General features: G+C 32.2%; 1 protein-coding gene across 1 annotated transcript; it reads right to left on the bottom strand.

The window, feature by feature from the left end:
* Nucleotides 1-10,954: 10,954 nt before the first annotated feature.
* LOC141662086 (transcription factor MYB73) lies at nt 10,955-12,181 on the bottom strand. Its single transcript, XM_074469139.1, has one exon. The coding sequence runs from the start codon at nt 12,060-12,062 to the stop codon at nt 11,223-11,225; it is 840 nt and encodes a 279-aa protein (XP_074325240.1). The 5' UTR covers nt 12,063-12,181; the 3' UTR covers nt 10,955-11,222.
* Nucleotides 12,182-17,221: the final 5,040 nt, after the last annotated feature.

The raw sequence follows: 17,221 nt of genomic DNA, 5'->3' as shown, positions 1-17,221 counted from the left end.
ACTCAATTTCACTTATACAAAATTACAAGACATCTTATATTTACAATTAATCAACCTATTCTGCATATCTACTAGTAGTCAACATGACTCATATGCTATTACAGAAACCACACAAAGTTGTTTGCAGAAATGTGCTACAATACTTATTATTACATAAGCTACCCACTCGATGGATATCAAATCATCATCTGTCGGGACTATATTGAATCATCCGTCGGGACTATATTTGATCATATGTCGAGTGCTATAAATTTCACTAAGTTAAATCTACTAAGGTGTTTTTTATGATTTATCATCAAGTTCACAACAAATTCCTAACAAAGAGGTTTGAACAATAGTTTAAACCTCGTAAGACATAAAGAAACTGAATCATCAAATATGTAACGAAACTCATTTTTGAGAATTAAGAACTAAACTTTCATTTCGTCTTTTATTATTATCAATAAATTAGATTGGAGCCATCAAAACGTTGTGCTGCCTCCGATGATCAGTCGCGAAGAAACATCAACATGCCGAAACACATCCAAGAACAGGGGTACCCAAAATAAAAGACAACACATTGAATAATTATATATATATATATATGACAACATGTCGTAATATATGCACACGATGGACTAGCGCCACGGCCTCTTACGCAACCATCCATCTAGAATATAAGAACTCGGTGTAAATGAAATTCTTATACAACAATAAACTATTATTCTTATTTACCATGAATACCAAAAAATCAACTTTAATATCAAGCAACGTATCTCACTGTCCAAGAAATAACTAAGAAATCACCATTTAACAATAGGAATGGATTCTAGCAGAATAATTACTAGGAGTATTTCTCAACCATTATCACAATGATAAGTTGTATTGAAAATAGCATTGTAATTCGAATGCAAAAATATCGAGTCAAGCTGGAAATAGTTGCATAATTAAAGGTAAACATTGTTGTATTTAAAATATATAACTATTCTAGAAGTAGAATGGTAGAACGGTACTTACCTTTGGTCCTTAGCAATTAAGCACACTCGCAATAACACAATTGTCTCATTCTTCCATCTCATGACATCATCAGCTTCTATTTCAATAATTCTCTGATATGCCGCTCATGCGGTTGCTACAAGCCTGGAAAACAACATTATTTAAATTTACTCTTCATTCAAATGTCTAAATCTGAATCATCTCGAATGACTCACATCTATAAATAAAAGATTTCACTTTAATCGTATATCTGATAATTGCTCAACAACTACTCGTCTAAAACTCTATCGTCTACCCATAAGATAGCCCACACATAATTAAGATAATTAAACACAAGAACCTCGAATCACATAGGCACATAATCCATATTGCACATAAGCATGTTATTCGCGTAGCATATATGTCAGATTGATAAAAGATAATATTCGGTATTTTTAAAACTCAAATCGGGTCAAAATATAACTTTTCGGTGAATACACGACTCGAAAACGTTTATAGAATAAACGCCCTTTTGATACAAAAGAATTTAGGTCTCTAGATCATTTTTAACAAAAAATGAATAATTTTTTGAGTCTAGACACGTTCGTTTCTTTCAAAACGGACAAACGGTTTATTTATGATGAATAAAATAAAAATAATTCAATTGATAATAATATGATTTGATTATTCAATAATTTTATATATTTTAAAAAACTAAAAATAATTTTAAAGTATTATTTGACTAAATTATAAATAAATTCATTTGTTTAACTATTAAAAATAAAATAAATCGATTAAATGAATTAATCGATCAAATAAAAGAATAAATTTTTAACTAAAATAAATTATAAATAATTAAATCAAATTAAGATTTTTGGAAATAATACGGAAAATAATTTTTGGAAATTAAAATAATTTAGTTAAATATTTAAAAATAATTAACCAAATAAATTTTGAATTAAAATATATATAGGAACAATTTGCCAAGTCTTAGTTGATTTAAGTGCAGATATCTCAGACTTTATTGCTTGAAGCCATTTCAGGTTGAGATACAGCTTGACTAAAGGTATGTGGTATTGGTTTTGATCTACCTTATGCATAAAGTATTGATACTGAGGTGTGAAAACATGATGAGATATGTACTTATTAATGGGATATTGAACTACAGCTGAAAACTCTCATAATGAGTAATCACAGAAGATATACATGTGAAATTAGTCAATTTAGATGGTCAGTATGAGATGAATCAGAGGTCTGGAAGGAACAATGACTGGAATCGATTGAGACTGATTAGAAGTAGTATGGTCAGTATGAGACTGATTAGAAGTTAGTGAACTCTATACCATTTTCCGACCACAAATATTGTATAAAAGCACCAAAATGATTCAACACATAAGTAATGAAATCTCGTAGAATAGAACAAACTTAAGTTTTTTCCGAAATTAGAAACACCCAAGTACATTTAGAGAAATCATCTACAATTGTAAGAAAAGAATGACATCTACCATGAGTAGCTATTTTGTACGATCCCCATAGATCAAATTGAACCGGTTGAAACAGATGTGAACTAATATTTGTCCTAACAGGAAAATGTAATCTTACTTTCTTAGCTCTAAGACAGACATCGCAATCATGAATTTCTTCAAATAATATATTCTGATATTGTAATACACTTTGCATAGTTGGAGAATATGGATGTCTCATTCGAGCATGCCATAAGAGAACTTTGGAAGAAACAGAATGAGCTTGAGAAGTATGAGCACTAAGCAATGTTAAAGAGAGATGATACAAGCCTGATGAATGGTCACCAATCTCTATCATCTTCTTCTGAGATGGGTCATGTAAAAGACATTTATTTGCAGAAAAATGCACAATGCAAGCTGATTGAGCAGTGAGTTTGGAAATAGATATAAGATGGAAAATGGAAGTATAGAACACATAATATTTGTGTTAACACACGATCAGGAGAAATATGCACATCTCCTATATGAGTAATAGGAACCATATAACCATCAGAAAGATACGATTACTAATAAGATTGTAATCAGATACAATGTGATATGTGGCTCCAGAGTCAATGATCCAACTCTTGACTTATCAAGCTAAAGCCAAATAAGAAGCGTGCATAGTAGATACACTAAACATCCGACCGATACTTCTGTGAGAAGAGAAATCAGGTATACCTGCAATATAAGAGTTAACAACTACAACCCAGGAAGTATGATTAGCAGATGGAGAAGATAGATTGGCAGCCTTGAGACTTTTCTGAATCATTTTAGTAAGTTGTTCAAATTGAGCAGCTGAAAACACAACATTTATAGATGCCTCGGGCATAACAGAATTATGTCCAAATTTTGATGTAGACTCGGCAATATTCTGAACATTAGCATCAATTTGCTTAGGTTTTGGTTTCCCATACAACTTGTGTCATTCTGAATATTCATAGATACAGAAACACTTTTCCTTAGAGTGTCCAGACATTATGCAAAACTCACAAACAATTACTGCATAGCATCACCAGAAAACTTCTTGACAATTGAAGGATTCTTATTCTTAGGTCCATAGAATCTCACATTCATTTTTGTATTCTCGGAAATAATTGAACCAACGGAATAGTAACTCTCTTCTTGTAACAACAGACAATAAGCCTGACTTAACGATGGTAAAAGCTTCATCATCAACATCTGACCTCAAATTCCATTGTAATTGATCATTAAGTCTCATACAAATTGACTCAACTTATTAATTTGCTCATAACGCATTAATTTATTACTATAGTCACCATTACAGGTTGTAGTACTAGAAATACATTTAGGTAATGGTGCGAGATTATCAATCTCATCAATTAATATCATGTACTTCATGAAATATAAAGAAATCGACATTGTTTCTTGATTAAGAGAGATCAATTCCTTCTTCAATTGATAGATTCATGAAATATTTCTATGTGAAAACCTAATACTGAGATCGTCCCGAATCTTTTTCGCAATAGAAAAATACGAGACACTGTTGTAAATTTCACTCGAAATTGAGTTCAATAACCATGATACTACCATATCATTACATCTATTCCATTGAACAAGCATAGAAGAAGGTGAAACATGTCTAGTTACAGTTCCATCAATTAGACCTAACTTTATTTTTGCAGACAAAGCTAATTTGATGGCACGAATCCATTGTTAGTAATTTTGATCGTTAAGGAGTTGATTGACAAGTAACATACCAAGATTATCTGAATTATGAAGAAACATAGGATGATTTGCATCAATTATAGAGTTATTTGCAGAAGAACTTGCCATAGTGACGCGAGAAGATGAAGATACGGCAAATGCGCATGATAATCGTGACATGAATTGAACCGTGAAACCCTAGCAATGGAGCTTCAATGAAGGTCTGATACCATGAAGAAGTGTAAAGATGATGTATAAGCATATTGCTATTAAGAAGAATATGTATATTGTTGATATAAAATGAATCTGATTCAGTCTTATTACAGAAGAAAATGAGAGACTATATAAAGTTACATAACATAATATTCCTAACTAAGCCTACCTGGATCTTAGCTGTCATTTAGCTGGACATTTAACTGTTGACATCACATGTGTCGTCATCATCTACTGTCTGTGTAACAAATAAGAAGTTATGAGTCAAATTTTGATTGATCTTTCAATGATAAATGTTAATAAACTCATGCATTCACATCTATTTAATCAATAAAAATACTTCAAATTCATAAAAGTTAGTGTTTAATGCGTGTCCAGTATAAGGACCATTTTTCATTTAGGGGTCATTTAGAATATGACTAATTAAGATCTTAACAATTAATATTTTTTAATGATTAAAATCTGAATTCTGAAAGAATAAGATTGTTTAATAAAAATTATAACCGAATCGAATGTCTGAATGATATTATTTTACTATTTTTTTCCTCTATGAATAAAAATGCTAAATCAAATATGTATGTTGTCTCATAAGGATGTTAGTATTATTGTAAATATGTAATAATAAATAAATATATAAGGGTTTATATTTATCTTCAAAATTAAATATACTAATAACATATTTCAATTATATTATTTTTTACTATGTTATTTTGATAAATATAATTATTACATTAGAGTTTTAAAAAAAAGTGAAATAAAAGTTATGAAAAAAGGATAAGTATGTATTTACAACTCATGTAAAGTATACAATGCACCCCTAAATAAACAATCTTAATGATTCAAAAATTAAAAATTAAGTTAAGTTAAACTCATTAAGATATTAACAAATAACCCTTTACTCTTCTTTATATTCTTAGTTCTTCATTAAGATACAAAGAAATATTTATGTAAACATGGAAAAGTTGTCAATAACATGTCACGTTAAAATCTATGACTAGTTAGGTATGCAAATCTTAAGTATTTTATGTTTAAAATAATAATAATATGAATTTTTTCTCTTCATCTATGTGAGAGTTTTTTTCTATTCATTCAATCATTATTCTTAGAGGTTGAATCGTGAAAGCTTCAATTCTTATCGCTCGTTATAATGATTTAAATGATTAACTTAGTTGGCTAGATATTGAGGATGAGGAAAACTATGTGTTTTTGTTAGGAGGGGACGTTGAGGTTGAGGTTGAGGTTGAGGTTAACAGATATGAGTTGTGTGTGGTGGACATATTTTTGACGAAGAGAAATATTAATGTCAATGCAACGAAGACAAAGATGGCTGATGTGTGGAGACCGGCAATGGGTATCAATATTAAGGAGTTGGAACCATGGATCTTCTTATTACAATTTTACCATAAGAAAAATATTCATTGGGTCCTTAAAGGAGGTCCATAGTCATTTGACAATGCAATGATTGTGATGGCTGAGATTCCAAAGGGCGGGGAATCTTTAAATGTTCCTCCGTGATACGTATATATATATACGTAAATATATATATATATATATATATATATATATATATATATATATATATATATATATATGCAAATCTATGACATTCTGTTTGGCCTTATATTAGAGGCGGTGGGGAAGCAATTGGGAGGTTTTTTTGGAGAATTTATTGAATATGATACTAAAAATAATGCTAGTATTTGGAGGGAATTCATGCGGATCAGAGTTAGACTGAATGTTAGGACACTGTTAAAGCACAAAAAGAAGATTATGAAGAAAAATGGAGAGGATGTGATGGTGTCATATAAATTTGGGAGGTTGAGTGAATTCTGTTTTACTTGTGGAATGCTAACACACAGAGTGTTATTGCAGGAATTTTATATGCAATACAATTGAAGAAAGTAGTAAGGAATGGGGGAGTTGGCTTAGAGTTCCTTCAAAATGAGTTGATGGTCCGGATATGAGTAGGTAGTTGCGAGAAGAGGATGATAATGAGTGGGAGGTGCGTCAGGGTCGGCATAACTCATGTCCGAAATCAGGGGCAATTAAGAGAAAGAAGATAATAGCATAATTATAGGAAGGGTGAGAAGGAGAGAAGTGCATGTTCAAGGGGATAGAGGAAATCCCTCAAATGTAGTATTCAAAATTTGGAAGCTATGAGGGAAAATTCAAATTTAATTCTCGGTAATGGGCTGGATCAAAAGGAGATGACTGGGCTTCAAATTACTAATAAAAAATGAATGTGAGGTGGCCTAGATAAATATGATATAATAGATACACCAGGCGGCCTAACGAGTGTATCTGTTTCGGACTTAATCAACAAACACAATAACGGTGGGCTTTCTGGATTGGATTGCACAAATTCAAACAACTCTCAACTGGCTAAGATTGCTCAACAAACTAGTCGGACATTATGAATGCTTTAAGTTGGAACTTCAGAGGGCTGGGGAACCCTCATGCAGTTTATGCACTATGAGACATAGTTAGGGTCTCATAACCCGATATTTTGTTTTTAATGGAAATATTGTCTAACAAGGAGATGATGGAGTAACTTTGTGGAAAATTGGACTTTAATAACCAATTGACAGTAGATTGTGTTGGCAGAAGCGGAGGTATTGCTTTTTTATGGAAAATAGTGTCAAGTGTAGCAGTATAGATGCACGGATCACTAACGGAAATGAGGTTAAATGGAGATTGACTGGTTTTTATGGTTATCTGGAACGTGCACGAAGAAGAGAGTCATGGGATCTCTTAAAATGGTTAGAAAACTTGTATATCTTATCATGGGTATTATTAGGAGATTTTAATGACATGATAAGTATAGATGATAAGAAAGGGATTCATCCACATCCCCAAGTGCTATTGGATAGCTTTAAGCAAATAATTGAAGCTTGTGGTTTAATTGAACTGGATCTGGTAGGAGGTAGGTATACATGGGAGAAGAGCGGAGGTAAACAAGATTGGGTAAAGGAGAGACTGGATAGAGCTTTTGCTTCAGCATCTTGTGGAGTTTCTTTCCATTATGTACCGTACGAGTGCATCATTGTATACACTCTGATCATGACCAATACAACTTGATTTTTACAGTACAAATCATCCAAAGAAGAAATTTAGATTTCATTTTGAGAATACTTGGCTAAAAGAGGATAATTTTCATGGGGAAGTATCAGGGTATTGGAATAATTTATAAGCTAGTCACTTTCTTCCTAAACTGTTAGAGCTATATCATCTTTTATGAAAAAGTGGGGGAATCAGTTATTTAATAAGTTCCGTGAGAAACTAAAGAAACAAAAGGAGTTGGTGATGTCTTTTGAGGATTGTGCAGGTAAGGATATAACTTGTAGATATTTTGTCGAAAAGAAGAATCTTGAGAAGTTGTTATTAAGTAAGGAATTATATTGGCAACAACGGGATAAATAATTATGGTTGCAGGAGGGGTACTCGAGCTCTAAGTATTTTTACACGTTTGTAACTAGAAGAAAGAAGAGAATCCAGGTGGGTTACCTTAAAGATGAGCATGGGGAAGTAATTATCGAACATGATGATATGTGTGAGGTGGTTGAAAATATTTTCTTAAGATATTCAGAAATGCGGGGAGAGTAGAGATGGATAGTATGGATGTACATGAAGCAGTCGTAACAGAGGAACAACACAGGGTGCTCATGATAGATATCACGTTTGAGGAATTTTTAATCTCCATAAAACAAATGCATCCTGACAAAAGTGTTGGCCCAGATGGCTTAAATCCAACTTTCTATCAACACTTCTGGAATTCGTTTGGAAAAGAGGTGTTTCAATGTTGTACAAAATGGTTAGCAGATTTGGTGTTTCCTCTCGATTTAAATGATACAAATATTGTGTTAATCCCTAAGAAAGAAAATAGAGATGAGATGGAGGATATACGTCTGATAGCACTATGTAATGTTTTATACAAGCTTATATCGAAGATTCTTGCTAACCGCTTGAAATATATGTTGGCTAGTATCATTACAGATAATCAATCAGCTTTTTTCCTAGAAAAAAAATAAAGGACAATGTGTTTTTGGCTTTCGAGTTACTACATTATCTGAAGGGGAAGAAGAAAATTAGGGGAGGAAAGGTTGCCTTGAAATTGGATGTTAGTAAAGCGTATGACAAGGTTGACTAGAGTTTTTATATGCACTAAATGAAGCAGCTAGGATTTGATGATAAGTGGATAGCATGACTTCAATTATGTGTTACGACAATGACTTACTCAATTAATTTCAATGGCTCCCAAATTATTCCTATTAATCCGTCTAAAGGATTACGTCAAGGTGATCCTTTCTCGCCTTATTTGTTCTTGTTTTGTGTGAATGGATTATCTCATATGATAAAAAATGCAGAAAAATACAAGGTTGTCGAGTTTTTGTGCAAGCCCATGTGATAACACATCTGTTATTTGCAGATGATAGCTTCTTGTTTTATAAATCCAAGTCAGAGGAAATCATGGAGGTTAAGTCAATATTAAAAAGGTATGAAATGCAATCAGGTCAGGCTATCAATCCTCAGAAATCGGGCATTTACTTTATCTGGAATGTTAGGCTGGATAAACCGGAAGAGGTGAAAAATATAATGGGTGTATATTGTGATTTGAGTATAGGGAAGTATCTAGGTCTTCCATCGCTGATAAGAAGATCGAAGAGAACAGTTTTTAACTTCCTTAAAGATCATTCATGGAGTAAAATATAGGGGTGGAGTGCTAAGTGTATCTCAAAGGCTGATATTTTACTTCGTACGGTAGCACAAGCAATTCCCTCGTATGTTATGTCTTGTATTCTGTTACCAAAATCATTATGCACTGATCTTAAGAAAATGATGAAAAGTTATTGGTGGGGTTCAAAAGAAAATATTAAGAATGACATAAGATGGGTTTCATGGTCGAATATGAGTATGTCAAAGAAGCTGGGTGATGTTGCATGTCGTGACCTCCATGAATTTAATTTGGCGCTTCTCATGTAATAATGGTGGAATAACATGCATAACCCAGGCTTCCTGGTAGCAAGGGTGTTCAAGGCCAAATATTTTCTGGATTCGATTTTGTTTGATGCAAGACGAGGATGGGGTATGAGCTTTGTTTGGCCAGGTCTATGACAAGCAAATAAGTCTTTTAAATAAGGGTACATGTGGGTAGTGGGAGATGGCAAATAAATAAATGTAAGTATGGATGCTTGGCTTCGTGGTAAAGAGGGTAATAGAGTTGATGAGATTTGAACTCAGTGAGTGGATTAAAAGTATGCGATGTGTTCATTTCTGGTAACAATGAATGGGATGTTACCTAGGTACACAACTTGTTCTCCAGTTGTGATGCTAATTATATATTAGCAATTCCTTTCCCAAAAAACCAGGATCGTATTGTCTGGAGTCACTCATTAGATAGGAAATATAGTGCTAAATCGGGTTATAAGTTCTGGCAGCAGCAGGATAGCAGCCATAAACAACTGGAGGAGAGTAAGGGTTAGGTTATGAAAAATTCAGGTTCCGCATAAAATAAAGGTGTTCTTATGGAGGGTATGTAGGAATAATGTACATGTTCATATTTATTTGAAGGAGAAAGGAGTGAACATAACCACTTTGTGTCCGCTTTGTGGCCTTAACGAGGAACACTTGAGACATATTTGCCTGGAATGCAGTTGTACTAAGGGTTGTTGGAATGAGTCAGGTTTGGACTTTGATGTTTCTTAGATTCTATCATGTTCAACACGGTTATTGTGAATCTTGGCTACTGAATCTTTTGATAAATTGGTTTAGGTAGCAACAGCTTTATGAGGAGTATGGTCAGCTAGGAATCTGAAGGTGTGGCAGAATAAAATGTTAACTACCTAAATGGCGATGCAGTGAAGTGTTCTCCGGGTGAAACAATGGCGTGATAATCGGCAGGTGAAGCTTTTGAGAAGCAGAGTTTCTGTGCAAAAAACTGATGCCACATGGTCCATATTAATGTTGATGCCCATGTTATTGCAGGAAGTCCAGGATTCTCATGTGGATTAGTTATCAGGGTTTATGAAGGAAGTTTTATCCGAGTAAGAGTACATAGAATTCCAGGTCTTGTCCCAGTAGTCGAAGCAGAAACTGCAGGAGTACGAGAAGTTATTCGATGGGTCAATTCTTTAGGTATGCAAAATATGGACGTTGAGAGTGACTTTTTACTCACAGTAACTCTGCATCAGAGAATTGTAACTCTGCATCAGAGAATTATTTAAAAATTGGGGTCATTCTTCAAGAGTGTCGTACTATATTGTATGCTCTTAGTGAGATTTTGATTTCATTTGTTAGAAAAAGAAACAAATAAGATAGCTCATTTAGTTACTATAGCATTCTGTGAAGTTGATTGCTCTTTGATTTTGTGACTCATTCGTCGTGTTTGATGGAGCAAATTGTAAGTGAAAGTTGATGAATTAATATAATAATCAGTTCGAAAAAAAATACATGTCACGTTTTAGAATGGTAAATTTTATTTCCCGACCAGATTCACGTTTTGTAATGGGAAATTTCATTTCCTGACAATATTTCCTATTTCGAGTAATATATAACTTCCATTTATAATTTGACCGATTTTAACTAGTGAAAAATTCAGGCCAACAAGGTGCATTTCAATATAGTCGTTAATTCGTGGGAACGTATCTCATCAATCAACTTCATTACAACACTGTCTGAAACTACAACAGATTTTTTTTTTGTAGAACTTTAAATTTGAAATAAATTACTATTATTATTATAATTATAAACTTTTAATCAACAGAAACTACTATTATTATCACTGATCTCAGGTGCATCAAAGCTCTGAATCCCTCTCCACCCCGACTGTACAACTCCAAAATTACCTTTTTAGTGCTGCGTAATTTCAAACCATAAAATTAATTACCACTAATCGATTTTACTAATCCCGATTCGTTTCACCACAGCATTTCTAAAGCCTTCTACACAATTGTTCATCTTATTATTACTCATTTCCTGTATGCACATCCCTGACATGTAATTTCTCACTTCTTTTCTTATCATCTCTTGCATCACCGCCAAGAACTCTGCATTCACCATCGGCGCTGTCGGAATTGGTAACTGAGTTGACTCGGTTACTCGGGTTGGCAACTCGGGTGGCTGAGGATTGATTCCAGGGAGAGACAAGGACAGGGAAGTTGGCGGGTCGTTTTTACCAACCGATGTCGTTTCAATCTGAGCTGGAAACAAACCGCATGTTGTCCTAGCTGGCACAGGTTTGTACACGTGCAAGCTAGTTTCACTAACATCAGATCCGGAAGGACTACCCGGGTTCAAGTAAAGACCCGAACCCGGTAAACCCGACCCGTCACTCACCGATCTTTTTAACGGCTGTGGATTAGGAAACTCCTCAGCTTCATCAGCACTCATTGAACAACACTTACGTTTGAGCGTTGAGTTCCAGTGGTTTTTAATAGCGTTGTCGGTTCGACCCGAGAGAAGTCGGGCTATAGTGGCCCATTTATTACCAAACCGGGCATGGGCCTTTACAATAGTCTCATCTTCTTCTGGACTAAAAGCCCGATGTTCAACTTGAGGTGAGAGCTGATTGCACCATCTTAACCGACATGATTTCCCGGATCGACCCGGAATGGATTTGCTGATGAGTGACCAGTTTCGTGGGCCGTGCTTCTCAACAAGTTGTTGGAGCATATCGTCTTCTTCGGGGCTCCATGGACCTTTGATCCGATCCATATCTCTTCTAGACATTTAATCTTTCACAACAGAAACATACAAGGTTGTTTGTTGTTTGTCGTTTGTTAGAAGTACGTTGTACTATGCAAGAGAAAATAAAAATGTGTGAAGTGTGTATGAGAAGAGAAGGAGATGGAGTGGGAGGGAGTATATAAAGGAGAGGAAGAGATTGAGATGACCGGTTGGACAGGTAAAGGTTAAGTACAAGTTGGGGTTATGAGTACCGGTTGTTCCGGTGAAACGGTTACGTATGGAAGATAGATAATATGGAGAACAGCTGTCAAAAGGACACGCGTCACATCCTAGAGCTGCACTGATTTACACATATACTATCCCCTCCCTTTTGCCCTTTCATTTTACATCATGTTTTCTTTATTTAGAATTATGGGTTTTTTTATTTATTTATTCGGGTCCACAAAAATACATGTTTTATTTGAAGTTGAATTTATATGTAACAAAATTGCTAAAATTTTAGTGAACGTCAATGTTATTATTACTTTTTAAGAAAAAAGAAAACGTTTATTAGTTTGGACGAACTATCATTTCATGCGAAATGCGTTGAAATATGTAATGTAAGTTATATCCGGCAGCCCTGCACAAGTAACAAAAAATTTTGTTCTAATTTATCAGAATTAAAATTTCTGCAAAAAATTTCTGTAATTGCTAAGATTCATTTCCGATCTAAGCATAATGTTAAAAGTATTAAATTAAATAATTACTAATATTTAAAATGAATCTCAAATGTCACGTCTCATTCACTATATATTATAAATTAATTAATAATAATAAATCATTGCATTCAAATAAATTTCACCAATCACACATTTTCAAATTATGAAGTCACCGGTGCCACATTATTTTACACCAAAATTTTGATAACCAATTTTATACATCTAGCACTACTCTAAATTAAAATTGTTTTATAGGCTTTTCAGGTCGTTTTCGTGTACACAAATAAAAATATTAATTTCATTTATATTCAATTCTATAAAATTTTGAAATAAAATATATAATATTAGATACAATTATAAATTTCCTACATAAAAATATAATAATTTATTTATAAATATAATAATTTCGTGTATTTTCATTTAACTAACATATATAGTATGAAAATATAAGCTATGGTGCATATTTTTAGGAAAAAACAATAAATCTTCACATTGATATACACTTCTATAAAATTTTGAAATAAAATATATAATTTTAGATACAATTTTAAATTACCTACATAAAATATAATAATTTTTATATAAATATATTAATTTTGTGCATTTTCGAATCAAAATACAAACTTGATACTAATATAAATTCATCATTTTTTTTCATTTTTTGTGTACTGAAACATTAATAGGAAATGCCACATTTTTGTAGTAGCATATTCATGTCTTATCGTGCATCAAATTATTACGAGAATCAGATAAAATATCCAGAAGGAGCAGAACAACGAATATCACCACCCTTCTCATGAATGGAAACTGGTCGCTGAAATTAATAGAGCTTCAAGAACATTTAAATTATATCAACTGCAAAATTTAAAGCGGCTTTCGAGTGAAATAACATTATAACAAATTAACGATATCTGGAAGTACAGAAATAGATCGAAACATTCAATAAAACGGGTAGTGGCAAATATCTTTAGTACAAACTTGAAACTGTGGAGCCTTGTGCTAAACTAGTAATCATTTACTGTTGCTTTGTACACTGACTCTCCATAACTAATTTCCTCAACTCTCCTTTTGAAATCAACTCGGCGTGTGATTGACTAGTCCCTAATCTAGTTTTAGCTCCATTTTTTTCGACCTATAGTCCTATCTTATCGGCCTCCGCAGCCGATCAAAAGCCAGGGCCTAAATTATTTTTAGTTGCGATTCGAATATTCAAAACTAAACCTTAATCCGATCTGATTTCCGAGTAATTGAGACCAATAACGATTTTTTTGGAAAATAGGTCAAAACTCGATTTGGCTCGGAGTACTCGGAGTCAAACTCGAGAGGTCAAAATTCGGTTTATATCACATGATTATGGCTTTAATAAGAAAATTTACAAAAAAAACCGATATATAAAACAAAAAATGGTATTTTATTTTAAATTTTAAGTTTTAACACATTTATAATAAAACTTGACCAAAATCATTTTTCAAAAAAAAAAATCAATTTATCTTCCAAGTACTCATTCTGAATATCTTCCGAGTTCCGAGTATTCATTTTTTCTAAATATGATTCGAGTTTCGATTTTTACAATCTTGATTATAGAACTCCTTCTGTCTCATTCATTTCTATATGTTTTCCTTTTTTAATGTCTCATTTATTTCTATATATCTGAACAGTTACTAAAAATAGTAAAGTTTATTCTACTGTAACCTTATTTTTTTTCAACTATACTGACTTTTTATATTTAATATTGATTAATCTGATCAATCTAAATATTTTTATTATTTTTTCACACTAACTTGCATGTTCAGTTTATTTGTATAAAATTGAATGGGACGATGACTAACTCATTTGAGAAAGAGTGTTTTCACGTTTTATAAGTGATGACAACTCATTAAATAAATTGTTAAGAGTCTTGTGACAAGGAAAGGTGGGAGGAGGGGTAGATAAGTAGTAACGGGCGAGGGTGAGAGACAAGCTTTGACCAGGAAAGCTAGTAGTACTAGCGAACCGGGTCCCAATCCAGGCTGGATTGCATTCTTCCTCTACCGTGTTGACGGACCACAACGAATATGGGTGGTTACTTGTCTATTGTTATCCCTTTTCCTCCTCCTATATTCTCTATTTTCATTTGGAACTTCTATTTTTTATTTTGATATGTATTATATTATATACACCTCCTCACCTCTTCACTGTCATAGTCGTTCATTATTTTGTACTCCTGGGATCCTTTCCATTCTAATTGTTTACATTTTTTAAAAAGTATTGACACGTACATAAAAAATATAGTTATATAACTTATTTTTATAATTTTATTTTTCTGAATTAAAGTTAAATATTTTAATTTTTATTCAAAAAAACAAAATTGTAAAAAAAATATATAACTATACTTTATATGCACCTTAAGATACGTGTCGGACACTCTCTAAAAAATGTAAACAATTAAAAGGGACGGAGAGAGTACTTGTTGCGAAGTAGAGTTGAATTTCGATAAAGTAATAATAGATAAAGTAATAAATTGTTAAAATAATATTTTTTTTCGATTCCAATATAATAGATAAATTGTATTTTTGCTTTCGATAAAATAATAAATTTCCTAAAGTAATATTTATTCTCGGTTTCAACTCTATTAATTTAAAGAGGTTTAACTCTACCAATATTTTTGGTCCAAAATACTTGTGTCGACAATTTTATCTCACAATTAAAAAATTTAAGTGTAATTAGTTGTCGTTTTAAATTTTAGGTCTCAAAAAATCTGCAAGTTTTTTTTATCTTACGCTTGCTAAACTGTAATTAGAGATGGTTGATAATCGAGGTGTCACGGACTCACAGTCGTCAATAGATGAATTATTCATTTCCCTTATTACGTAAAATATTTAATTATGTTATTTTTTTAGCACACACACCTTATCCTCCATATATTATGTGTTATTTTTATATTATTTTAGAAAAATTCATGAGATAACCTCACGAGCTTTATTCTCGTCTAAGAGCATCTCCAATGGTGTTGGTTATAATTGATTGGATAAACCGGACCTGTAAAACAATATGTAAAATTTATTGAATTTGTAACACATTATACTTCGATTGAATTGGCTATATTGGTTAGTTATATTTTAAAAATAGGATGTTATTAAAATTTTATGTTGTTATAAATATAATATATTACTTCAATATGCTAATAAATGATTACATTTTTTTATAGATTTGTATCGGTTCAACAAATATAGATATTTATAGTCAAGGAAAATGTACTATTGAGGATGAATTTTTTTAAAATAATCTCTATATTTTTTATTTATAATATATGTTAATAAGTTTTAGCTAAAGATTCTAGATGGTCGGAGATTCTTTAATAAACCGAAAATCGAAATGTTAGAGATAAAAAAGAGAGAGAATGTCCAGCTCCAGCCTGTCTATGTAACCTTCCTTGAGGCTGCAGCGCGCCCCCCTCTTTAATTTTTATCATCTTTTCGTTTAATTTTTTTTTATATTTCATTATTTTTTCTTTACTTCTTAGCAATAGTATTTAGAAATGTAAATAGATCAAAAATTCAATCCGATTATGTACTGAATTGATGTAATTTTTTTATATTTCGATAAAGAATATATTACCGTGAACAAAATCAAAACATAATAATTATAGAAAGAGTATTGCTACATATAAAAAAAAACTTTCAAAATACACATGACATGTTTTAATTGGTGCGACTCATATTATAATATCTGGGGTTCATTATATAATCAACCAATCACAAATCAATATTTCACTTTTTTTTAGAAAGATTTTAAAAAAAAATTGAAACCTCTAAATTTACTGTTATAGAAAATAATGACTTGGTGTTGGCAGAATAGCGGAATAACTTTCGACTGTTTAATTACAAACAAACCAAGGAGTAAATTAATTAACGTGTATTTATATAAGGCATTTTAATTTATGGATAAGTTCTCAAAAAGTATTGTTATATTATTTTAAATTAATAAATTTTTTAGGATAGCAAAAGATAAAAAGTGAGTTAAAATAAGCTAAAATTACATTAATAAAAAATAAATAGTACATAAATTTAGAAGTAAAGGCGAGAGTAAAATCAAATTAAAATAAGCTTAGATTGAGTATTTGTAGCCACAAGCATTTAATACAATTTTTTTCTATATTAATTACACATGCGCAAATCATAAATTGAGAAGCACTCGATATTTTATAGCATGATATTACTGTGTGCTAAATTACCAAGTTAACTTCAACAAACAGAAGACAGAAATACAAGCAATATGGGAAAACTGTACTTTCCGAAACTAGGTACACATACTGATATACGTACGTAAGTACATGAGGTGTAATAATGGTTAAAAAGGCCAACTGTCCTTTGTTATTTTGCATCTCCTTTTTTATGCTTTTAAATCTAACGGTTATAGTAGCATGTGGAGGAGGTGACTTTGTCACGTGCGATAGGAGGAGACACACGTGGGCCTTGGATCGAGTCTTCCTTTGCAGCAGCAAGCAAACAGGTGGATGAAATC

The sequence above is a fragment of the Apium graveolens genome, chromosome 5 (assembly GCF_009905375.1).
Source record: "Apium graveolens cultivar Ventura chromosome 5, ASM990537v1, whole genome shotgun sequence".
Lineage (NCBI taxonomy): Eukaryota > Viridiplantae > Streptophyta > Magnoliopsida > Apiales > Apiaceae > Apium > Apium graveolens.
The sequence above is the reverse complement of the archived record's forward strand: the minus strand, read 5'-3'. Positions and strand labels throughout refer to the sequence as shown.

Excerpts from the sequence above, each read along its gene's own strand:
- LOC141662086 (XM_074469139.1), bottom strand. The coding sequence starts at position 12,062 with ATGTCTAGAAGAGATATGGATCGGATCAAAGGTCCATGGAGCCCCGAA.